This window comes from Nasonia vitripennis, chromosome 4 (assembly GCF_009193385.2).
Source record: "Nasonia vitripennis strain AsymCx chromosome 4, Nvit_psr_1.1, whole genome shotgun sequence".
In the NCBI taxonomy this organism is placed as follows: domain Eukaryota; kingdom Metazoa; phylum Arthropoda; class Insecta; order Hymenoptera; family Pteromalidae; genus Nasonia; species Nasonia vitripennis.
This window is the reverse complement of record NC_045760.1, coordinates 27,683,459-27,708,769: the sequence shown is the minus strand read 5'-3', so window position 1 is coordinate 27,708,769 and position 25,311 is coordinate 27,683,459. Positions and strand designations below refer to the sequence as shown.

Genomic DNA, 25,311 nt, shown 5'->3' with positions numbered 1-25,311 from the left:
GGAAATCTAAATCCGTAACGTCTTATTTCGGGAAAAGCTCCTCGATGCAGCGTCAGCAAGCTAATTCCGTTGCATTAAGCTGCAGAACACGAAGCCGATGTATAAATACGTCCCCGAGTTGATATTTCGGATATATCGAAAGACGCAAACACACACGAGCGTGATGAAGTATCGCAGGCTCGTCGAGCGCGCAATTGAGGAAATGATGCAGTCTCGCGCTGACCGGACAAAGTACAGAGCTGCTACTTGTCTGTCGGCCTCTCTCTCTCTCTCTCTCTCTCTCTCTCTCTCTCTCTCTCTCTCTCTCTCTCTCTCTCTCTCTCTCTCTCTCTCTGTTTTTCGTGCAACGAGTTTATGCAGCAGCAGCAGCGTACCCGCGGATTCAAGTGGCGGAAAAAGCCAAGAACTCTCTCTCCTTGCGCAAAATTTTCACGAGAGCATACTCGTGATGTCTCTGGCCCCTTCCGACTCGGCGCTCGATATATGCTAACGAGCGCAGCTACTCTTCTTTTCCTTTCATTCCTTTCCCTCTTCTCCTATCTCTCTCTCTCTTTTCTTTGCAGCGCGAAGAGTAAACTTCTTTCGCTAGTCTCTTAAGGCCAAGTCCCGCGACTCTTTTACATTTCTCTTCGATCTTTCCGTCCTCGTCGTCTCCGCCCTTCCGACCGTTCAATTTTCTTTGAACTCGAGTGGAAATGCTCGAAGCTCTGCCCCACGGGGGGATACGATGAGTATTGAACTTGGCATTCGCAATTAGACCGAAGATTCAATTACGCCCAAGTGGGCTTATATACTTATACCTATACATTCGTCGTCCTGATGATTTTGTTTGTATAACAAATTTTTATAAAAGTATAGGTATTCCTCTTCAACACAGCGAGCGGAGTAAAAAGTCTTGCACAAAGAAGGGAAAAAAAGGAGAGAGAAGAAAAGAAAACGCGTATTGTCAGCGCACAGAGCTGCCGATGGCACGTGTGCTGCGTGAGACATAGATGTATAATACGAGCTGCACACGTCCGATCATTAACCGCTGCGCGCGCAGTCTACCGGGCTCTGAACGGAGCTGAAAGGACTGAAAGTTGGTTTGTTCGTATGTATAGCTACTATACTGCAACAGCAGCGGCGGCGGCGGTGACAGGACAGCGACACAAAGAGAGAGAGAGAGAGAGAGAGAGAGAGAGAGAGAGAGAGAGAGAGAGAGAGAGAGACAGACAGTTAACTGGCGCCTGTCCCTCATGCATTAAACATCCGTCGGTGCAGCAGCAGCAGCAGCAGACACTCTCTACACGTAGCCTCCTTTTTCCAGCCGTGTGATTTGGCGAGATGTAATAACCTCTCGCTGGCGCGCGACATCTCGGAAGGATTTTCGACGATGATCGGCTTGTAAGGACTGCCGTATACTAATTGCTCTTTCCGTCGTTATGCTAGATCCAGCTCTGGTATAGTATAGACTGGAGTCGAATGCCGTAGTTTCGCCGAGAGAGATGGATCCCTTTGAAGTTCGCGACTCTATCAGCGCTTCCGACTGCACGATTGCTGCTGGTAATTCAACGACTGCTACACACGCGATGTGTACGAAGCTTTGAAGAAGACGCCGGGGCTGTTGGATACCCGTCTTTGTCTATTGTTCACTTGGAAAATACGAAAGCTTTATTGGCGCGCACATACGTATACGAGAGTGCGAGCCTACGGACTGATCGATAATATCCGTGGGGGTATGTGTGTACAGATGAACGAGTGAGTTCAGCTTTATCGAAAGCTAATGCAGAGGACTGAAGCTCGATTGTTAGATAATGTATTAGGTGTGCGTGCGATAGTAAGGCTTGGATCCTCCTCTTGTAAAAAAAGTGATGGGCTTTGTTGTGAAGCATTTAATTGAAGTCTAGTCGCCTGGTACAAGAATTTAGAAACGCGAATTTTTATACATAACCTACAAACGCTTCAAACTGTCAGTGCTCAGTAGGCAACAAAATTAAAAATTATTCTGCAAAAATATAATTGATAATACGATAAGGAGTGCGCGAAGCACACCAAGATTTCCTAGTCAAGGTGAAAATCCGATGAATCTTCTGGGATTCGTCTATTAGCACCGATTATATGATGGTATGCGAGCTTGAGAATACAAAATTGTTTACGTATAGGAAGTACGCGCTGGACGATAAGTCGGGACAAAATAGCCGTTGTCGTCGTTCAGCCCGCGAGGAGGATAAAGAGCGAAGGCCGCTTTCTTGCTTGATATCAACAGGGAGAGGAAGTATACATAGCAGCAACTTCAGCCATAAACGATTGATCGAATACAGTAGCTTGTGGACATTGCAAATGGACGAGTCTCTTATTCTTGGACACTATTCTTCAGCCTATGTGGGAATTGAATATCACATCGTTGAATAATTACTAACGCGTTCACGGAAGACCTATACTGATCAGCATAGGGTGATGGTGCTGAAACCGAGTGTTTATCTTGTTTTGTGCATCGATTCACTGATGAAGTGGATGCCAAGTGTATAGGAGATAAAATAAAGACTATAGAGACTAGAGATCTGAAAATGTTCTTGATTCAACATACCTGCACAGCCTGTGCAAAGCATTTGAATTACTAATAACGCATGACTCAATAAACTATATGCGTATGAGAACTCGATGCCAACGTGCAAAATAAATAGTTGCGATTACAATGAAAAGATGGGTCGCATTCTCGAATGAAACGATTCCGATGCTATTATTCGAATGCTACTGCGTTGTTGTCATGCGGCTCGACATGGAGGGAGATGCGCGACACTGCGTTCGACTCATTTGGACAGGAGTTTATTTTGGCACGAAGGGCAGAGTGCAGTCTTAGAACGCGATGACGACCCTTTTCTGGAAATAAGTTTGCTAAAACAGTCTGGAGCCGAACAGAAGTTTTAACTTTTTTGCAACAGCATTATTAGAAATACAATTTGCAATGACATCTCTCATCGAGTTCGGCATTAAAGCATCCCCAGTACATGCGAGAAACCGGAATTAAGCGGAATACGCTTGAGGTGTTCATTAAAAGTTGGCAGTTTTAGGCCCTTGAGTAATCAATTTCGAAATTTTCTTAATGCGTTTATAATTCACCAAACGTGGACCATCGCGGTCCACGTCGAGCAACAAAGCTGCCCTCATACGGCTGATGGAGGATTACAATAATTTCACTCTGCGAATAATTGACAACTGTATGCTGCCGTCGTTTGGACAAAAAATGCATAATCCGAGTTGAAGCATTAAAATAAAAAAAGAGATTGATGGCACAGACGTACACAGAGGGATATATAATATAACAGCGATTCGTATGCAGGGCTGACATTCCGGAAAAGAGACCGGATTAATTCGAATGTCGTTGGACATGGACACACTACTCTGCGCGCGGTTCCTCCCCCTTGTGCACTGAACATATATATAGATATCAGATGCAACACTCGCGGTTGCATGGTCGTGCCCGATTTGCATGTCAAAAAAAAAATCCGGAGCCTGCTCTCTAGTCGAGCCCGCCTTCGGCCGTCGATGTATGTTAAGTGCACTTGTGCAAATGTAGCACGTGCTTGCTTTTGATGGATTTGGTATTTGGGTTTCGCGAGAAAAAGAAACGAGAAGAAAATTTAACAACAACGTGGTGTCACCGGGATCTCGTCGACGTTTTCGCTACGATACGACCTTAAGTACACTCGTCAAAAGCATCAGCTGATTCGTTATAGTATAGTTTGATTGAAGAGTTTGTATACCTGCAACAGAAAAAAACACACAACCCATTAGTATACAGTCGATTCTATACATAAAACGCGTTTCGATTTTACGATAAAAAAAAAGGAGAGGAATATTTTCGGAGGGCCGGGGATGATCGCTGCATACACGCACACGGTATTAAAATTCGTGACGTGTATATAACATCAAAGCTGTGAGTGCGCGTGGAGGGAAACGCCGCACTATGGGCTGGGTGCATAAAAGGCTTTGCACGACGAGGTTGAAAAATTCATCCGGATGGAAAATACACGTCTGTATACGCGTTTCTTCCTACCACAACGGAAAATCTCCTGCTTCTCAAAATCCCCGTTTTTTAAAAATGATATCGTGCGCGAATAAGCGAAGCGCGCATAGTCGTTTTTACGCGTTTTATCTGCATCGTGGCTTTGAAAAATTAAAAGCTTAGATGTTACATCTGTGAATCAATCCATTATGCATTTGATCTTTTTAAAAATTGTTGTACATCTTCTGGAACATGTTGGAATCCACTTGTGGAAACTGATTTGGTTAAAAGTAAGGGGTTGAATGTTTTGGATCATTTATTCAGTGAAAAGAGGAAGTTCAATAGTTTTGCACTGGATATGTTATTTAAAAAAATCTGAATCCATTTTCAGTTCAGTATGCTTAGCTTGAGTATTACCAGATGTTTTTCTGAACATGCATGAAAGGTTTTACATTGACGAAATAATTGTTTAAAAACCAATAAAAAATCTCACTTCTAATTTTTCCATCGCACGGTATTTAACCTCAGGCTTATCCTCGCGAAACGAACATCTCCCAACATTCCCTCTCGAAAAAAGCAGCAAGCACCCTCGAGAAATAATTCGTCAACAGAACTCGCTTGACACAAGCTGCAGTGTGTGCAGTGACCTAGGTCCAATTTCGAAAATACTCCGCAACAGCATCATCTCATCTCCAACCAGTGTACTGCACCTCTCCACACAGGTCAGGGCCATCGTGTGCTATATCCACGAACACACAGCGTCGTCCCTTGCGGCAAGAGAACGGAAACGTATAAAGCAGGTCGCCGAGAGATTCAGCCGAAGCTTTTTTTTCGACGCTCGTCGATCGGTCACTGCACTTGCCGCTTCAGCACACACACATGTCTCTCGCGTCGTCACGCTTTTTTTGCACGTGCGCATTTTCTCCTCCGGCGATTCAGCACACGACACACCGGTGAATTTTTATATTCCAGAACCGATGCAGCTGCGTGCAAACAACGACTAAAAGCGATACACCGCAATGTTAACAATCGACTGTTACGCGCAATGCGCTGCGATTGCGTAAGCGGTATGTCCAGTTAGACGCGATAGTTAGCGTTGTGCTGTATAATGAAGAAAAGTTGCGAAAGCCCATAGACTTTTCAGCTCAATGGCTAAGCGAGCGACTTCCGGCCGATGTATAATACGTATATGTATACGCCTATAACATATGCGCGGGGACGTGTCAAATGGTCGCGACTCACAGATATGACCTTCGCCAGTCGTCGCGTAGTGCAGGAGAGAAAGACGGCACACAGTCCAATCACGGTAATATCCTCGGCTTAGCTATACGTTATACACCACGTCACGCGACTCTAATTCGCGCAATTTCCCAATTGGCTATCAAAGTGTACGTGTGTGTGTGCGAGTATATACATAAACTATCGTTTCCCACGCAGCCGACCTTTTTAGCACAATATTATCATACACACTGCAGTCTCGAGATTAATAGGCGGGATCAGCTGGTTACACGCTGGGGTATAAAACGGCATCAATCCTCCGCAGAATAGCTGTGCGGGCGGCAGTATACTCGCTTCGCGGCTCAGACAAATGGCTTTGGCATTGTGCATCGCACCGCGAGCGAGCTCTATTTTCAATATGCAATGTCTCGCTTCAAATTTATTAATGCGTCGCGGTCGTAATATTATATCTTCGACTTTGCGCTTGACTGAATCGCTTTTCCGCATATGCAGTAGTGAACGAAGCCTTTGAATAATCGGACTACTAAATCTCGACGACGTCATCTTTTCCGTGAAAATATAATCGATTTCGCGTGATTGAAGTATGCAATTATATTTTCAAGCCACACACACACACACACACTCGACAACGTCGAAGAGCACGAGACCGGAAATTGCAGAGGATCGACAGGGGGGAAATCGAACTTTTCGCTATATTGCGCCCGGGGACACACACGTATAGGTACGCACACTCGGAGAAACGAAAAAACTAGCCGCGGTGAAAAAAGAGGGAAAAACAAAGCATCGAGCAAATAGGCGGCCGAAGAAACGAGCCGTGATGGTATATGTGCTGGTGCTGCAGAGGAGGACAGATATGAAATCGACAGCCGTCCAACGAGTTATGCTGCAGCGTATTCCGGAAACGCGACGTACACGTTATGAATATTTTCTTTTTTTTCCTTTTTGTTTCGGAGAATTTCAAGCGTAGGATATGTTGCGTCGAAGATATAATTTAATTTCACTAGCTACTTTAGACCCGCTTCACAGGTTCTTGTCGTGTATTCTCAAATTACACTCTTTTAGGTTAGGAATTCATAAATGTAAAGATCTTGCGCGGAAAGGAACAGCTAATCGCAGTGCAGTATATTTCTCTCTTATAAAAGAGATGGCTGGATGTTGTGAAGCTATTTAAAGCTCGATTTGATTGGTTATGGCTATACATCCGGTTGAATGGCGCCAAAATTTGAAATGTTTTAGTGTGGTTTAAGTTTAATATTTTGATTTCAGTTTATTACTTTTACGACTATAATTCATAATATAATGATTGTTTAGTTCATATAAATTATTCTAGCTCATTATGTACCATATTAATATTTTCTAACCTCAAAAACTAGAATATTTCGTAATCAGCTTTGTATTGAATAACCAGAGCTCGAACAGCGCACTTCGCGCGTCCTAACTTCAAAGACGTTTAGGATTCCAGATTTATACGCATGCGCACTACATGAGCCAATCACAAAACGTCTATCTTGGCTTCACAGCATCCGGTTATGACTTTTTTATATAGGGAGGGATTTAGGACATGAAGAGATGAGGCTTCCACGGAAGATATGAAATGACGACGGGATAACTTTTTAGCCGTTTACACACACTGACACATCCTCGATCCGCTGCTGGAGATAAGGAGCGAGAAAAAAACTCGCGCGAGGAAGCTCAGTGATGCACAGTCGACTCTTTCTTTCCAAAATCGATAATCAAGCCTTTGCTGGGAAGTCCGTGTTGCATTGACAGAGGAAAAAAGTGGGGCTGGTTTGACGAGCGATTGGAAAATTTTTCGTGGAATTCGTTGTTAATAATGCATTATTGTAAGAACATACCGATGATTATTCATTATTCATTTCTTGCTGAGGTAGGATGCTTGAATATTGCTATTCTGTGCGCCTACACTAGAGATTCTTCAGTGCGTTTAAAAAAAAATTCAAAGAGGTGTAGGCGCTCGATTTGTATTCGGATGTGCACAGAAGCATACGCTGCAGCGACGCGATTAATTATGTGAACGTGACTCTCACACGAATTGCCCAATCTGCGCATATGATATTCGTCCGTTTCATATTATGTATACTTTTAAACACGTCGATTTTTAACAAACTTAACTCTCATTTTTAATAAACCGATAACAGGATTAACATCATTAGCAGCAGCTGCATCGATTATTCCATCGAATTAAACCCGCTTGCGTATAATCGCGCGATTCTCAATAACATAATAGATGCGTAGGCCACACTGGATATGCAGTTCTTACAAAGCTCTGGAATTCGTTAATCTCGGCCGGGGCTTATGCGTGCGCGAAATTGCCTAATACGCAGCCATTATTATACACGCGTACTGCGAGCGCGAATTAAGCCGAATAACACCGGCGACTGCAGCTATAATACGCACTACTGTATAATGTATACATCTATCGCAACGGCAGCTGCGTGACCTACTCCAGCGCCTTATCCTCAATTCAATTTTACCGCCTCTCCGTAAAAGCTCGTGTGATTCAAAACGTGTGGATGGACAAAGCTCCCTATTAGCCGGCGATTTTCGGCTTTAATATCTGTATCTATAAACGCCGAAAAAAATAGAGAAATTTAGGAACAGTCGCTGCAACGTTTTTATCGCAAGCTGGAATGCAGCCGAAATAAAGTTTCGAGAGCAAGAGAGAGTCTCTGCCAGCCAGACGTGGGCGTTTATCTACGCCGGAGAAAAGAGAACATCGCAAGTTACGTAAACGAGCTGTGTACGTATACTCCGAGAGAATTTAACCGTGTTTTCTCCCTTGGGTGTAATTACACTCGCTCGAAATGGGGAAAAATTATAAAGCCCGCGAATCTGGAACAGTTTTGACACAAAAGCTCGATAAAGTTCGCCGCAAATTTCGCGCTCGTTCGTCTCTCTCTTTGAAACTGTGCGCATAACGCTTTTGCAATTACAGTCGCGACCGACTAATTCTCAGACGGGGACAAATGTTCGACGACCCAAGTTTCCGCAGCTCTCCTTCACTCGAGCTTTCCATTAGTCGCGGCGCGGGAATTTTCGAATTTCGCGACCTACATTTTCCCGCTCCGAAAATTTCTTACGGCCTAGACACTCGCGCTGCGTTGGTTTATTCCATGGAACTTGTTATTCCAGTGATATACACCACGTCCCCGAATTTTCCAGTGCTGGAAGACATTAGAGCGAAGACGAGCTATTTTTCCCGCGCGCGAAAGCTTGCCAAATTGCAAGAGCCGGGAATTTTCCGGGAAGAGAAACTGGCGGAGTGTGAGATGGTAAGATTGGCAGAGGACGTGCAAATATTTGTCGAGCCTGTGTGAAGATCTCTGCGGAGCATCAGAGAGAGGGATTCCAGCGACGAACGACGACTAATCCACCTTATCTCATTCCACCGCTGTGGCAAAGCTCGCCCCTTGGCAAATTTGATTTTCGAGCGGCTATATATTCCCCTTAAATTAAAAAGCTCTTGTACTTTATCGTATATGATTATACGCGATTGTATATAAAAAGCCCTGTGTACACAATCGTCTCTAATCGATCGATCGGTTTCCGCCGTCTCTTTTCCATTAGCTTATTGCCGGATGAATAATTCATGACGGACGCATGAACTGCGCGCGACTGATTGACTGAGCATCAGCGCCGGTTTATATGCAGCCGTGTGTCAGAAGATACGCGAAGGTCAGCTGACGTAAGTTGAGATAGACTGATGCTCCTCTCGTTCCGTCGATTACTCATCGATACCATGCTAACCGCGCATTTTTCAATATCATTATCCAAACGTCACCGCCCATCAGTATATACAACGCTTATACTGTGCAAAAATGCGAACCGAGAAAATCGTCAAATTTCAAGTCGAGAATCTAGAGAGAGAGAGAGAGAGAAGAGGTGCGGCTCTCTCTCTTATATATGCAGCAAACGCAATAGGCTGACCTACCTACACATTGGCGCGCGCGAATGTCGTATATACTTATTTCCTCTCTCTCTTTCTCTCTCTCTCTCTCTATCTCTCTCTCCTCCCCCGCATAACCTGCTTTGCCGCCGTCACTTTCCTCGTTTTCCAACTTCCGGCGTTTTGAATATTCGATTTTCGCGTGTACCCAAGTGTTCTCTCTTTTTCTCGAAGGACGCGAAGAAAAATATTGAAAATTATTCGGAAACATCGAGGGATTTCGCGCAGAAGCTGCAGCAGCGTCGACAGTAGTGCGCGAAACGAGAAAAAAGAGTCGTACGAGCTATGCGGGAGAGCGAATTAAGGCCGAGAGAGAATACGAGAACGGGTTCGGGCTGTGCAGCAGCTCGTTCTATCGATCATTATTTTTCCATTGGATAGACGACTACTTTTGTGTTTTCGTGTCTAATTGGGAAAGTCCCGTAAGAAATCGCTCTTGTCTCTTATTTTTTTCTTATGCGGGGAAACGCGATATCGAGGTGGTCAAAACAAAATGATTCACGAATTTTGATACACTTCCCCCCCTGGTTCGATCGTAAACGCGAAAGCTATTGTAATATAACGCCGGTATCTATATTAATTAGCAGAAATTATTCACAGCCCCGATATTCTGTTCCCGATAAACTATACCCACACGAAAATTTAACGAGATCGAATCCGAGCCTAAATTAAATTAATATTCAACGCTGCAATACGGCGCGTATAACAGATTTAATCGCGCGAAATCGAAGATCACATAGAAAAACAGAAATAAAGTCAGTATATGGCCTCTCGTGAACTTACACACACGTAACAGCATATGTCTCGTCGATGTATATAGGCTACACACAGCAGCGGCGTATAGAGCGCGCGAAAAGTTATTTATAGGAAAATCAGCGAACCTGCACGTATACCCGCGATGGGTTTTCTCGCTGCGCGCGCACTCAAAGGAAAACTATAGTGTCTCTCTCCATATACGGCCGACTTTTGTCTCAGCTTCTCTCACTTTCAAAATAAACAATCGGACGACGATACTAGCGCTTTTCAATAATGCATATCCGTTATTTCATCGCTTACACACACACACACACACACACACACATATATATATATATATACACACACACGTAAACGCACGAAGCAATTACTTACACACGCATATACACATATACACGATGCCGTGATTGGGTTTTTCGCAGCGGCGCGCTGTGGGTAAAAGTTAGAGCGCGGCCGGCGCAGACATCGCCATAAAAGGCCCTGACGGCGGCCGGTACTTATACACGCGATTCATTAATACCGAGAGCTTTCGTGTATGTATTAAAACTCGTGTACGACAGGAAGTCGGTCGGTCTCGATATTAAATGCACATTTTTCCGCACATCTTAAAAAATCAAATACACACATGGCGTAGGTGTGTGTATGCGTGTGGGGGGAAGGATCTCGCGTTACGGAATATCCGGCGCGCGAGAGAGCTCCTCTCCGTCGTGTGTCCTATAGAAGGATGGAGGCGTGGATGTCGGCGTGGTAGGACCGGTTTTCATCCGACTCGTTCTCTCTTTCTTCCTCTCGATCTTCGCGTCAAGCTGCTGCTGCTGCTGCTGCTGCTGCTGCTAGACGAGTTGTTGCTCGCTTCCAGCTGCCAATGCTGCACTCATATATGCATTTTTCTTCCTGCACACAGAGATCGATATCGGCACATATCGCTGCGTATCTGACGCAAGTGTCTTGAGACATTTCAATGCGTGTGACATAACTATTTCCTCCTGTAATTAGCAGTCATGCCTTTCCCGTTTATCCAGTGTATAGAGGGAAAAATGCACCGGTCTCAGTAGCGGCATACTTTCGCCAAGAGAGCCCCTGCGAAGCGTCGATTAATTAAAGGCGACGCGTCGGACGGGTCGCCACGCGACATAATTAAATTCATCGGCGCCGGCCATAGAGCGCGCTATCGTCGCGCGTGCACTCGGTACGAGGACCCGGCCAATCAGTGCGTTATACACACTATTACCCTCGTCATCATCGCTGCCGACCACGTGCAAAAAGTAATCGAATCCCGGAATTTCCAGATGTCGCGTTTGTACTTACTACAAACACCTCGAGGAGAGTAGAGAGTCTCGGATGTGAGAAATAAACAAGACTATAATACGCGTATCGGGGAGAGATTACGCGTATTCGGGAGAAACGATAAGGAGGGAAGTTATACAGTGGAGGGAGGAGAAATACGAGAGCGCTCGAGAGATAGCGGTATGTGTGTACCGGAGAGAAAACATCGTAAAACTCGAGTCTGTAAACAGAAGCTGTATAGAAGAGAGAACGGAAAATCTCGTGGATATCTCCGTAATTCCTCTTCGGCCGTTATGTGCGATTCGCGAGAGATCCCCTGTGCAGCCGAATCGGCGAAACTTTATCCGGTTATTATTAACCCACTCGCTCTTCTCCAGGAGATACTGTACGATCTATACACCGGAAAATTTTGTGTTGAAAGGTGCAGTGCGACTCGGGGGATAAGGATGAAAAGATTCGAAAAGTCTCGAAGGAAGCATTTGTAAGGTAATGAGTCGACTGGTGCAGTGTATAGATATAGAGACGAAAAATTAGACGCGGAGAGCGTCGGGAATACGTAAACAAATGCTCGGCTGAAAAGAATACGTAAACAACTGCATACGCGCCGACGTCTTATCTTGCCGAAGTCTTATCGTTCTGGATTCTTATGAAACTCGCGCGACGACGGAATTGCGGTTGTTCGAGCTGCTGGTGATGGCTTGTGCGGCAAGACTCGTGTTTTGGGGCTTCTTTTTGCGTTTACGCGTATACCTGAAGCAGAATTTAAAAAAAATGGACCCCAGCGAATTGCAGCAAACCTAGATCGTATTTATTGCACCCAAAAGGACACTTCGTTAAAAAAGGAGATTCGACATTTATCACTCGCTCGATTCGTCGTAAATTTTCAAAATATCAATTTACTCAGGCACGTGGCATTGAGAGTTGCGCAACGTGAAAGAAATCCACGGCCGTTAAACTAATGGTACACTGTGTGTCTCTATATTCCTGAGAGCAAAGCAAATATATGCATAGTTTCCTTTGCCGACGTGTAAAGCCAATACTCGTACACACAGACACACAGAGAGACGTCGGGAAATTAGCGGTCGGGAAAGATAAATTTTAAAATTCCTCTACCAACATTGATTTTATCATACATCGTATGCGAAAACTTGACCGAAGAAAATAAAAACGACGGCGTTTAGGGAGACTCGCGCTTCGTTGCTTCGAGTTTGAGAGCTTCTCTTTTTGATTGGCAGGCTTCGCGAAAGTATTAAGAGAATTGAAAGTTTAGTTTGCATCGAAGATTCGACAGCTAGCAACTTTTAAGATTCTTCGAGTTTCTTCGCTAACGCGATTCTCACTGCAGTGTGAGGTCTTATTGTTTTTCATCATCTCTTACAGTGGTCTTCGGTATTATATCAAACACTCAAGCCAAACACAGGAGAAATTTACGAGCAACACGATCCAGCCGTACATTAACTCGCGCAGTTTTGGTACAGGAGGGAAAAAAGGTTGAAGGAGAGGAAATGATACAAGGGGAGGGAGAGGCAAGGTGATAGAGGGCTGGAGGAGAGCACCACAGCAATTTCTATTCTATTTCCGTCGACGCGGCAATGCCGTTCAATTATAGACTGCGATATTGAGAGAAGGCACGTTTTGCCAATAACTGGCACACACACATAGCTCTCGCTCTCGCTTTAGTGAAAAAGTGCACGAGGAGTCGAGGGATGGATAGATAGATGGAGATATATAGGGGTGACGTTCGATGTAGAGTTGGCTAGACGTGTTCTACATATATACACACACACACACATCGACCCATCCGTACACCCCTTGTCCAGCACAGCTATTGGCGAACCTGACTCGCTCCTGTCTTACAGCACATCTAGATAAGGAGCGCGAGACTAATCGATACAGCAGAGCAGCCCTTTCACCCTCCTGTCGAGCCCCTCTGGTTTCGTTGGTTTCGTCGAAAACTGATGCGTGTGTATACCCTGTACGTTAAGAAATTGCGCGTTTCTATCGCCATGTTTGAAAAAACTGGTTTGTTGCAAACATACATCATGTGTAATTTTTAGCTCTCAGCGAAGTGCATACACGTACACACGCAATATCTCCGGTCAACATTTGAATTCGTACTAGGCTGTTTGCTGCGGTTTTCGAGCCAACAATTCGAGCCCGACGAAATGAGCAGTTTATAACGGTTAGATGCACGGAGAGAGAGAGCTAAATTGAGTGTGTTTGAACGTGCCGTGATTGTTCAGGGGATGTACTTTCAATCGACCCGTATACAAACGAATCAGCTAGTGAGCACAGGCTTGTAATTGCTGGCCTTACTTTTTTCGTTATTCAAGCACCCGACGATGTATTGGACTCTGGAAGCAATGATGACGAAGTTACCAGCGAGTAACTAAATTAAAGTTGCGCAGGTTGTGTAACACAAGAGAGACGTTTGCGGCAAATTGTTCCAAAGTTATTTGCCCACCTGTAGAGACTGCTGCAACGTTGATGTCGTGTTTGTATATACTCGACTCGGGAGAAAAAAAGCGTACGTTACACACAGGAACAGCGAAGAGCAAAGACTCGAGATTATATATTTACACACACACATCTCATCAATTGTGTCCAACGTGTAGGGGCCATTCGTTACATAAAAATCACAGCTCATTGGCTTAATCGATATACAGGCATACTACATAACAGGAAATCTCCAATTTTATTAAATTCGAATATATAGCCTTTCTCGCCGCGCTGACATCGTGAACCGGTTGATGAAACAATTTATGAACGCTGCTGCTGATGCTATACCGGAGTACATAACGCGATTGATTCAATAAAAACAGTCGATGGAAAATGTGCTTGCTATATCTGTCACAGTAAAATTGACGTGATATCATAATAGGCTAGCTGCTCGCGTATGGAACATCGAGGCGTGACTCGCCTCAATTATGTATCCCGATAAGAATTCCAAATATGCGTATACAGTTCCTGGTGTCGTTACGTGAAATTGTATTGCGGCTCACGTGCAGGTGAAACTCGCCGTCCCTCTCGAGTTCTGGCATAGGTGCAGCAGCTTTCGATATTCAATTATAGCTGCTGCAGCCTAATATGCATATTCCTAATGGACTGAACAATGAGCTCTTTCTACGTCGCTCATGAAGACTCGTGAAAAAGAGTCTCTGATGTGTACATATGTGACGACACGCTCCGATGCACGACGAATATGTAATTGGCCGTTTGGGCTGTCGCGAGCATCGCGAATCGAATTTACCTTCTACAAAGGAAAGCGTGTATAGTAGAGTCTGTGTGTGCGAGGTGTCTCGAAACAAAGAAAATCATTGCGCACACGAGAAACGTGGGCCAACTTCGTAGAGGATCTTGCTTTCAGTCGCATTGCACAGGCTTGATTTCTCGGCGAAATGGCTATTATATCTTGCTTGCTGTGATCCGAGGACTTTGTTAAAGGACAAAGACCGAAAGAGTTGTAGAGACAATGGCCATCTTCCTTCTATATCCTCTGTTCCGGATGCGATAACGGTGGAATTAATTGTATCCAAGAGCGCGATTGCTGGCTTCGATGACATAAATTTTACAGCCTGCCAAATCTCGGTGTTGTATTTTTCAAGTTTCGCATCAGCTGTTGTCGACCCACTTCCTCCGCGAGCGTTACACAGAGCAGAGAACTTTGAACCGTCTAGCAAGTTTAAGGTGCTTTGCATACACTCGTTGACGCTCGGTATCGATTAATATTCATAAACGTCGCGCTGATGTGTTTTTCGCCACAGTAGGCTCTCTTGGATCTCTTCTCGTGAAAAAAGAGGTCAGAAATTCCCGAACGTACAGCGAGCTATAGCAGCTAAATACATACGACAACTGATCTTCGAGCCATTCACGGAAAAGAGAAGCATAGAGACGAGAGCCTGGCTGTGGAAATATAGGAGTCTCTTTACGGAACCCCCACGTCGCTATAAATCCAGAGAGACGAGAATTAAATCCGCACACATGTTTGAGACTGCACTCGGCCGATTCACCGGCTCGCTTCGCTTCCTTCGCTCTCGTTCGACGTTCTCTATATACAATATTCTCTCTCCGACCGACACACGCGGACACATGACTGAGCATAAACAACGCGGATCTCTATCCGTCTAGTAGCTGTCCGTCACCCTGCATCTTTGTCTGTTTTTCCTCGAGACTTGTTGGAGGCCTCACCAAATATTTGGGTTAATCTTCCACGCGATGACATTCCGTCGTGGAAACGTACAACAATCTCTCTCGTACATACACCAGAGAGCTTCGGCATTTTCGTCGATATGATTCATCCGTTCGCGCGAGCACGACTCGACGAGATAACGACTCTCCTTTTCCTGGTAAACTGCAATAAAAAATTTTTTTTTCATCGCGGCATTTAGCACGCTCGACTGCACGGAACAGACGTCGAGTGCAAACATTAAGCTACGCGCTAAACGTCGATTCGTTTGTCGCGTGAAATGTTAACGCTGTTTCTATGTAGGAGAATCCTGGTTGACATTTCAACGCAGAGGGAGGAAAAAAGCGTTTGAATAAACAGGAGCCATCGGCGCATTGCTAATTACTCGCTCTCCTTGTTTACACGTCGCTACGAATTATTCCGAGCATATGGGCGCACAGAACGATCGATCCTGTCTATTATACATACGGACATATATACGAATCTCAATTTCGTTAAAATGTTGCGTATTGACTCGTACGAATCCGACACGTTTCGGACAGGCGTTCGAAGAACATTTCAGAGGATTAACACGTGTATAGTGTATCCGTCAGGAGAATCAAGTCCATGTGTGCGTGTTATTTTTTAAAATTATCATTTCTCGTTTCCAGCTCGAAAGAGAGCCTGTATACGCGTTCTCGAGCCTTTCATCTTCCCGTCGCTCGCGTCGACGTTTACGCAACGATTTTTCTTCATCTACTGCGTGGGCGAGGCTGTGTAGCTGATGCAGAGAGAGGCGCGGCCACCTCACGCCAAAGTTCATTCTCTCTCTGTATCTTTTTCGTTTAAAAGCCTACGTGTGCACGAGAGAGGGATGAGAGAGAAAGCCGTGTCGCGGAGCGTTTTAACCGCGAAATCTAATAATCGGAGTAGAGACGCTCTCTTGTGCTGCGTCATGCATGCATACACCTATGCAAGTTCTTCTAAAGGGGTCTGAACGCTCGGGATGGAATTTCTAGGAGTCGGGAGAAGGGCCTTCGATATTTTCGGCTCTTTTATGGCTCTATGGAGATAGACATATTTTGTAGATATGTACATAACTCCACGCGAGTCTCTCGGGTTCGCCACGGAGTGAAAGGAGAATTTCGTGGTATGTGTGTGTGTGTGTGTTGCGCGCTATATCATAGGTCTCTCGCGTGATGGTTACGTCCCGCGAGAGCGAACGACCCAAAAGTCGATTTCTTCGGTGTGATGTGATCGAGGATTCGAAAAGACACTATTTCAGTCTTCTTTTCTTTCGTTCAAAACTCTGGTTGGTTTGAACGTCACCATATGCACATACGTGTGCTTTTTGTTTCGGTTTCGAGACGTGTCATTTGTCGAAGTTTGCCACACATAAAAGAGTTTGTATTCCAGTTCTGTAATTAGACATTCGCGACCGAGTTTCGGACTCCGAACGCGTTTGTCGCTTGATGAATGGCATTTAGGTTTCTGCAGAGAGAGAGAGAGAGAGAGAGAGAGAGAGAGAGAGTCACGCAAAGTCGACAAACTGCTGTTCGAAATTGCTTTTCGAGCGCTGAATTCGCGAAAGTCTAGCTTACACGCGCACACACACACGCGCGCGCAAAAGTGTGCTGTCTTTCGACTGGCTTTCGATCTCTTTGATTGCTTAGCCATGATTTAATAGGTAGAGTGCTGGTAGTGGAAACAACAATATTGCTGCGTTTTATTTAATTTCGTACTAATAGGGAACAGACATGATTTTGCTATATACATATAAATACTTATATACAGTAGAAAATAGCATAATAATACGTTATGCATCAATTTTTTGCTGATTTAGTACCTCTAGGCCCTAATATGATTAATTAAAAATTCATATGTTTAAGTAGTTTTTAAAACGGCAGCTCTCCAATATGGCGGCTTAAAGGATAAAGACCCAACCTAACGTACGAGCATTTGAGTGCATAAATTCAGTCATCAAGAATCTATTTTGAGCTCTCAATCTCGTTTAAACGTATTATGGGCAAACTGAATTTTCAAAACAATATTACTAAGGTTTTATAAATCATGTCTGTTCCCTATTAGAAATGAAAACTAATCGAATAAGGTAGTTTTGACAAAGCTGACAAACCGCTATATGTAATCAGTGTGCAAGATGATAAGATAGCCTGGAACTAAAGAGCCAGGAACTAAAAAGTTTTGTTTTGATTTGCACTTATCAAATACAGCCCTGACGATGCTAAATGGAAGATTCCACCTGATTTTTACTGGTTACGTTAAAAGCTTATAGATAAGTTGCATCCCTACTTTTTCACCATCACTAAAGATAACTCGTTCAAGAATCAAGTTTTGTATAATTTAACCTAACCGAGGGTGAATAATTCGTCGCGCTGCAGTACAATCCGTGCGTCGATTCAATTAAAACTTGCTGTTTTAGCGCTGCTGTACGGTTCGTACACTTAATGAGAACGACGAGGGAGGCAGTCCTTCGCACGATTATTTCCGCTTTTTACATTACAACGAACTAAATTCGTACAGTTTCACGCTCGACTTACTGCCGTGATTGTGTTTTGGTATGAATAAAATTATTCTGTCGGCTGGAATCGAAATATCGAAAGATATAGAGCAACAACACGACTAATTAGCGCATTCACGGTGTGGATAACTGCATACGCGAAGGGTAAGCACTTCGGCACAGTATCACATCCGACCTTGGGCCAGACCGACATATCCGCGCGCCGATAGCTAGCGAGCAGATATCCGATAATCGAAAATCTCCGTTCATCTCTTCCAATTACCCTCTTTCCGACTGTTATATCCATCGGCTATGTGCCTTCATCTCTACCTACCTATATCGATCCATCGCTCCATACCATTATACTCAAGCAAACACCTTAATTAAATTTCACATTTTCTCTCTCTCTCTCTCTCTCTCTCTCCGCAAGATTCCTTTAACGAGCATACCGCACGTCCCCTCAACAGCGCCACAACGTAAAGCTATATAGCTCTCGAGCGTAATTTTATCGGCACATCACAGCAGAATCCTAAAATAATCAGACTTTGTCGCTTATATGGGGTGGAGTGTACAGCAGCAGCGATATACACACGCTGTGCGGTTATAATCGATCGGTGTCACGCGCGCGCACCGCCTATAGCTTGCGCCGAAGGAAGAGAGACAGCTACTGGCCTGCAGTGTGTATTATGAATATAAGGCTTATACGTATAGGACACGACGCCTCTGCCGAGAGAAAATTACGCTGAGTACTACGATACCTTTCTCGCTTATGTCATATCTCTGTCGTGCTTTTGGTGTAATGATGAAGGTATATTACCACCACGAGATTACACGATAAGGAAGCTATACTACTTGAATTTCGTAGGCGAAACTACTTGGCGCGAGGTTAACGCCACCCCGTCGACGCGTATTATTTTCCGCTCTATTATAATCCGGAAGTATAGCGAAATGTGCCCGATCGATGGAATCGATTATACCTACATAAGCTCATCGGGGATGTACAATGGCACTTCAGCCTCGACATTTTTCTTCGTTTCTGTTGACAAGAGATGTCTTTGCTTTTGTGACGAAAAATTGAATATGCTTTATGAGAATGATGTATAGCCGTAATACCCGCTTTTGACACGCTGACAGAGATATTATAGGATTTATCGATTTTCATTTTCAGCTTGTGGCATATGGCCGAATGATTTTTTTTTCAGATAAGTGCATCGATGTGTAATCGCGGGAAAGCTTGCAGCTGTCGTATCGCTGATTCGGTATAACGTCTTGAATTGAAGAGAAGTACTTATACAATGTATATGGCGATTTTTATATGGAACGACATCAGATCATAGCAGTCTCGCCAACAGCTCTTCAAAAGCGTGACACAACACTTTCGCAACGCCTTAATTCGATATCTTGTTTGCGCTTCGATGAGCTCATATCGGCTAACAAATTTACTGTACGCATAAGCAATCTCCCTCCGGATCGTCTAAGACAAAACAACATTTTTCGAACATTAATTCCTTCGATATCTTCTTCAACTTCGATCAACACAGTATACCTTATGCATCAGAACATGTGGTATTTTTCGATACGTAGCAACTAACAGCAGCGCACTGAATTTCGTAAACAGAAAGAGCGATGCAAAAAGTAAATATTTAACTTCGTGTCGCGCACACACTCGTTCACACAGATAACTAATACACGCATACAGGAGAAAACACTGAAAAGGCTGCACTTGAATCAATATGATTACGATTGCGTATCGAAAAATGCAGCGCGCCGATAAAAACAATCAGAGATAATATACGGATTCCCCTATCCGTCGTCAGAAGTAAGTTATAAAACGGCGCACTCGTGCACTTAATGTAGAAAAAGAAATCTCTATACACGAGAGCGCGTACATCTGTACGTATGCACGCGTCGAGCCGATAAGGCTCGAGCAAGAAACGTTTGACAAAAAAAAAGGAGAGAAGTACAGCTGACGCTTATCTGAGAAGTGTACGAAGTTTCCAGGAACACGAAGGGGCAGAAAGTGCGAAAAAGTGTACACTCGCGCCTGCGTAAATATCGCTGACACAGTTTTACATAGCTGGGGATTATGGTATGGCTTGGAAAATAATAATGATAAAGAGAGGAAGTGAAAAGAGAAGAAAAAAAAACTGCGCGAGAGAACGTTGCAGTACACCTCGTCGAATGCTATAGAGCGCAAGCAAGAGAGAGAGAGTCAGCTTTCATTATCGATCGGCGCGAGATAAAAGGATAATAAAGATGCAAAATATAGGCACAGATAAAAATCCATGCCACCGACGTTCTCCCACGTGTACACGTACGAGTCGTGTATAATACTCACATTTATAGACGCGCATAAGTGTGTGTAGTAGACACGATCTCGCGCGGAGAAAACTGGACTCGTGTGAGTGTGGATAACGGCACAGCGATCCAGATCACGATCGCGATCTTTGGCTTGAATCGGGCGAAGTCTATAGCCTCCGCAAGACGTTGTGTTGGGTGTACGGCTTTGATGACACGAAAAATACACATGAATTAAACGCACGACGTTGGCTTGAATCAATCTTCAATTTTTTGGCTTGTCTTTGTAGAAAAGACGGGGCACTTATCAGTAAGCTAAAACTGAAAATAGATATTCAATGAATCCTGTATCTATCTGGCAATGTGTCAAAACAAGTGCACGATTATAGCCTTTTCGCCACAAAAGAGGATCTCGTAAACAGAGGTAAAGATAAACGTCAACTGAAGTATCTTTGTATCCCTGATACTTATGTAGGTAGAATCAATTTCATGGATCACGCATAATGCAGCGGAAAATAATGGTGGCGGTAACCTAGCCAAGTTTCGCCTCGACGAAATTCGAGTAGCAGTAATAATAGAGCTTCCTTTGTACAGCTTGTCGTGTAATCTTGCGGTAGCTTCATCATTACCAAAAGTGCGGCTGTAGCACTCAGCGTAAAATGTTCTCTTCGGAAGCGCAGCATCGCGTATACACAGCCTTTATATTCCTATTATATACTAGGCAACTTCAGTAGCTGTCTCTTCCTTCGGCAAAGGCTATAGACTATACAGATCGATTATGACCGAAGCGAGTGTTAGTGCTGCTATACACACCGCCATCCTATAAGCGGCATAGTCTGATGATTTTAGGATTTTAGTATGATGTGGGATAGAGTTACGCTATCGGGATCAGCACACGTCGATGCTGTTTTGAGGAAATGTGGTGCGCTCGTTAAAGGAGTCTTTTGGAAAGGATAGCAAAGAAACATGAAATTTAATCAGTGTTTGCTTAAGTAATCGCCTGGAACATATTATAATAGGTAATTGGATATATAAGAGATAAGGAAGATTTTTTATTATCATCACAGAATTGTTTCTTTTTACATACAATTGTAGCCATAAGTATGTGCTATTTTCTAGGAGTTGCAGTACGAGCAGCCTCTAAGTATAGAGCCCAGAGTTCAATTTTTCACAAAATCGATGCGTTTTATATTAAAAGAAAAAATGCGCACGACAAATAAAAAATAGATTTGAGCCCAAGTGATGAATTATTAAACAATTCCCGGGAAATGGACTATAGGCGCATTTCCCGGAAGGTAGCCTTCGCGATTCCGAATCAGCTGGTCAAAATATGCACTGAAGACTAGAACGAGTGCTCAGACCTACATCGATCACTACCGCCTACTACAATCGCTCTTGATTTTTCATAGACGAATCGTACGAGAATTAATCGCAAACGCAGCAGCTTCGCATAATCTAGCAATTTGTTTTTCACAAAGCGCGCGAGTAAACTTTTCCGTCTTCTCTCTCTCTCTCTCTCTCTCTCTCTCTCTCTCTCTCTCTCTCTCTCTCTCTACCTCTTCCGGTACAAAACACACAATGTGTATACTTCATAATAATGGCAAACGTTGAATTTCTACGGCTCGGCTATATTTTGCACATCAAAGCCAAATCTTCAACAGCCAGTCACACGTAAACTCAAAGAGATTTAATCCAACCGCGCACCACGTGAGCTCTGTAATAATGAACCGTCGCACGGACTTTGAGTGTATTATTACATTGTTCAATCGAATTTTCAAGCGTTGTGAATTCTGCAATATACTTGGCTTTTTACGTTATATACGTCAAGCTCACGTTAAACTCAATCGGTCGTCCGAAATTCGAACGCAGCTAACGTTTTTGTAACGCAGCGAAGTTTGCGATGAAAAACCGTTTGCCACAAGCAAGTTCGCAACAAACTGCAAACACCGCAAAGATCATTAGACTTGCTGTTTTTGTTGTTGAAAGCACGGGGTGTGAGCAAGCGACATTTCTCGAATTCCAGTTCGATAAGATTGTGCCTCGTAATAATAGCATTGAACGAGACCATACTCGAGATAAGATCTCACACTGACAGATCGAACACAAGCGCGTTTCCCCTTTAATTTGTTGCCCAACACTCGCTCGTCATTTCTAGGTTCACGATAATTATTTCTAAAAAAAAAAAAAATAATCTCAAACACACCGCGGGCTTTCCGAGTTTTTTCTACAAAATACAGCAGAAAGCGCAGCTGGCAGAATTCAAAGAAAACGCCGAGTCTGAAAAGAGGCAGCAGCAGCGGCGGCGGCAAAAAGATGAAAGAACACACATCGGGCAAACGAATTTGCGCGCGACGGAGTTAAAGCCGCAAAAAGTATCAATTTCAAAGTAGCAGCTAGCTCGGAGAAGCCGTCTGATGGGGAGAAGGAGCATCAAGCGCGTCGGGTATTTGCGCAAAGTATAGCACACCAGCGAGAGCCAAAATGCAGACGACAACAGTGTAAAACGCCGAGCAGAGTGTAAATGCGTGTAAGCGTATACGGGAGGAAGAGAGAGAGAGAGAGACTCGAGAAGGGCTCGCGAGATGGTCGCCCGACGAGAAGAGAAGCTGCAGAGAGGAGAAGGCTGCGAAGCAAGCAAGCAAGGGGAGAGAGAGAGCGAGTGGCGGCGGCACAGCCGCCAAGAGAGATTCCACGGCCATTGTAGATTCCAGCCGCCGTCGCCGTTCGAATTTTGGGATCGTCGCGCTCTGGCCCCCGCCTTTGATCCCGTCTCTCTCTTTCTCTCTGCATTATAGTGTATATACTTTTATACCTCTGCACCGACTCCCGGCGCTCGTAAACAATGACGCTTTTCTCCTTCCTTCCTTCCGCTTTCTCTCTCTCTCTCTCTCGCAGCGAGAGATCTTTGTGCGTCTCCGTGGAAAGAAAAAAAAATCGATAGCCCAAGCCAAGGCATTAGGAAGACCCGAAGGAGCGAACGGGACTTTGAGGTTATAAGGAATGTCCGTGAACGGAGAGAGACGAACCGCGGGATGCATACGAATGTCACGTCCCTGACGTGCCCCGCGAGCATACAACTCGGAATGGCCGCTCCGCGCGCGGAGGGTCTCGCATAACCTGCGCGATTTTTCATTATTCGCGATATTTTACGTAGCTATAGACAGCTCTCGAGATCGTAAACAAGAGTAGTTCGGAGAATGAAGGGAAAAAACGGAGGGGGGCAGATCCTGTATATATACAGCAGCTGCACACTCACCTCATTGGCGGCGCTGCACCTCGCGGAGAGCACTGCGAGGGTGGCCAGGATGGCCCAGCAGTATATCCTGGGCTGCATTGCGGCGGCGGCGGCGACGATGATACCTCACTGGCGCGTATCTCACTCCCGCACTCGTCGGCTTCTGGGCTTGTATACAGGCGCTGCTGCAGCACGTCCCAAATAAGGGCCGAATCTCTTGCGCGCAGCTATATGCCTCTCTCTCTCTCTCTCTCTCTCTCTCTTCTCGTCTGGCACTACACTTCGCTGCGCTCACTAATACCGAGTCGCGAGGTCTGCATGCCAGAGGCTCGGACGGACTGTACGTGTATACGATCGTCGAAACAAAATAACACTGTGCGTGTGTGTGTATATAGTTGTTTACTCTGCTTCGCTGCTGCAAGGCTACCTCTCGACTGCAAACTCGCGCACTCGCGAATACTTATATGCGCTCTCTGCACACACGATTCTTGCGCGCTCGAGACGACGTAGATTCGTATAACAGTAGTGTATATGCGTGTGTGTTGTATAAAAAGGAGCCGAACTGGGCTGCTTCGATGGCCGCAGGCGGCGAGGATGCAGCGGATTAACCAAGGGAGTCGTCGCTTCGACTCGCTCTCGGGCCTTTGGCTCGCTCACTGCTGCTGCTGCTGCTGCTGCTGCTGCTGCTGCTGCTGCGCTGCTGCTGATACTCCTTCTCCCCTACTATACTACTGTGAGCGGAGCGGCGCCAACACAGACGCACACGGTTTACCGAATATACTGGCGCTGATCGATGCCAGTGATGGTACGGCTAGCGCTCGGAAGAGTGCGCTCGGGGATCAAAAGGAGCCAAATTTCGAAAGGATCAAGAGGGCGACACTTATTGGAGGGTTTTGAATTTCGGCGCAAACGTGAATGCACATCACTGAAAAGCGATATATAAAACTCCAATGCACGTCTTCAATAGAGGGTCATAATAAAACGGTCAAAACTTCAAGCTTAAACGGTATCAGAAGTTGCAGGATTATCAGCGAGAATGCAAAAAAACTTAAAAAAAAAACTTATCTGCGTGTAATGGTGTAAAAACGTAAAATTCACACGGTTGCAATACCAATTAATAAAGAAATTACTTCCTAGTTTCAGAGAAATAATTTTTAAAAGACATTTTTGTGTTGTATATTAAATAACAAGACTTTATTTTTGAGAAATTTTCAATTCTTTCTTGAAAAAATCAAGCAATATTTTTTCAATCCAACAGCTGCTGATAAGGCAGTAAACGGCCAAACAAACGGTAACCGCGAAGATTCAACTTCGATAAACCATGCAAGTTCTGCTATTTATCCGTTTTTACCATTATGTTTCATCTTGGTTTCCAGGTTTTTCAGGAATCGCAAATTTTCCCGTATGTCCCGGTTGTACTCCTCTATTTTATGACGCATTTCGCGAATCACTGCTTGCATCGACTTGACATCTTGAAGAGTCTTTTCCCTTAACAATTTGTAGTGATAGTTGTCCTATTTTTTTTTCAAAAATATATAATTTTATTACCTATTTTTTGGAATACAAGGGATTACTTTAAAAAGTCGTTACTTCTTTGCAAATATCTTCAATTTGATAAGCTTTGCATTTTTTGAACAGCGGATTCTTGTGCAGTTCTCGCTTAGCACTCTGGCAAGTAAGCCTGTCACAGATAATTTTCAAGAACTGATTAGGGTACATTATTATTTTCGAAATTATACGATTATATGCTCAATCTTTAAGTTTGGGTTTGATTTATCATTTCAATATTTGTGCTTTAACCGATCTAACCTCTAAAAATGTTTTGATATCTTTTGCAAACACAAAAAATTGAATATCAGCC

General features: G+C 44.3%; 2 protein-coding genes and 1 long non-coding RNA gene across 3 annotated transcripts in view; 1 reads left to right on the top strand and 2 right to left on the bottom strand.

Moving 5' to 3' along the window:
* LOC100122149 (syndecan) overlaps positions 1 to 24,595 on the bottom strand; it is a 37,783-nt gene extending 13,188 nt beyond the window's left edge. The window contains exon 1 of the mRNA XM_001605701.5: positions 23,472 to 24,595. Within this exon, the coding sequence (XP_001605751.1) occupies positions 23,472 to 23,549 (78 nt within the window). The 5' untranslated portion in view covers positions 23,550 to 24,595. The remainder of the gene's footprint in view (positions 1 to 23,471) is intronic.
* LOC103316707 lies at positions 1,113 to 2,539 on the top strand. The gene is made up of 3 exons (XR_004344831.1): positions 1,113 to 1,325; positions 1,429 to 2,049; positions 2,142 to 2,539. It is a non-coding gene; the product is annotated as an uncharacterized LOC103316707 (long non-coding RNA).
* Positions 24,596 to 24,614: 19 nt separating the features above from the next.
* Positions 24,615 to 25,305, bottom strand: LOC116738558. The gene is made up of 2 exons (XM_032598925.1): positions 25,041 to 25,305; positions 24,615 to 24,964 (listed from the first exon to the last, which is right to left on the bottom strand). The coding sequence occupies exons 1-2, from the start codon at positions 25,167 to 25,169 to the stop codon at positions 24,788 to 24,790; spliced, it is 306 nt and encodes a 101-aa protein (XP_032454816.1). The 5' UTR covers positions 25,170 to 25,305; the 3' UTR covers positions 24,615 to 24,787.
* Positions 25,306 to 25,311: the final 6 nt, after the last annotated feature.

Bases quoted from the DNA above. Each gene is read 5' to 3' on its own strand.
- LOC116738558 (XM_032598925.1), bottom strand. From the start codon at position 25,169: ATGTACCCTAATCAGTTCTTGAAAATTATCTGTGACAGGCTTACTTGC. The intron at 24,965-25,040 runs GTAACGACTTTT...AAAAAAAAATAG, and splicing joins TTGAAGATATTTGCAAAGAA to GACAACTATCACTACAAATT.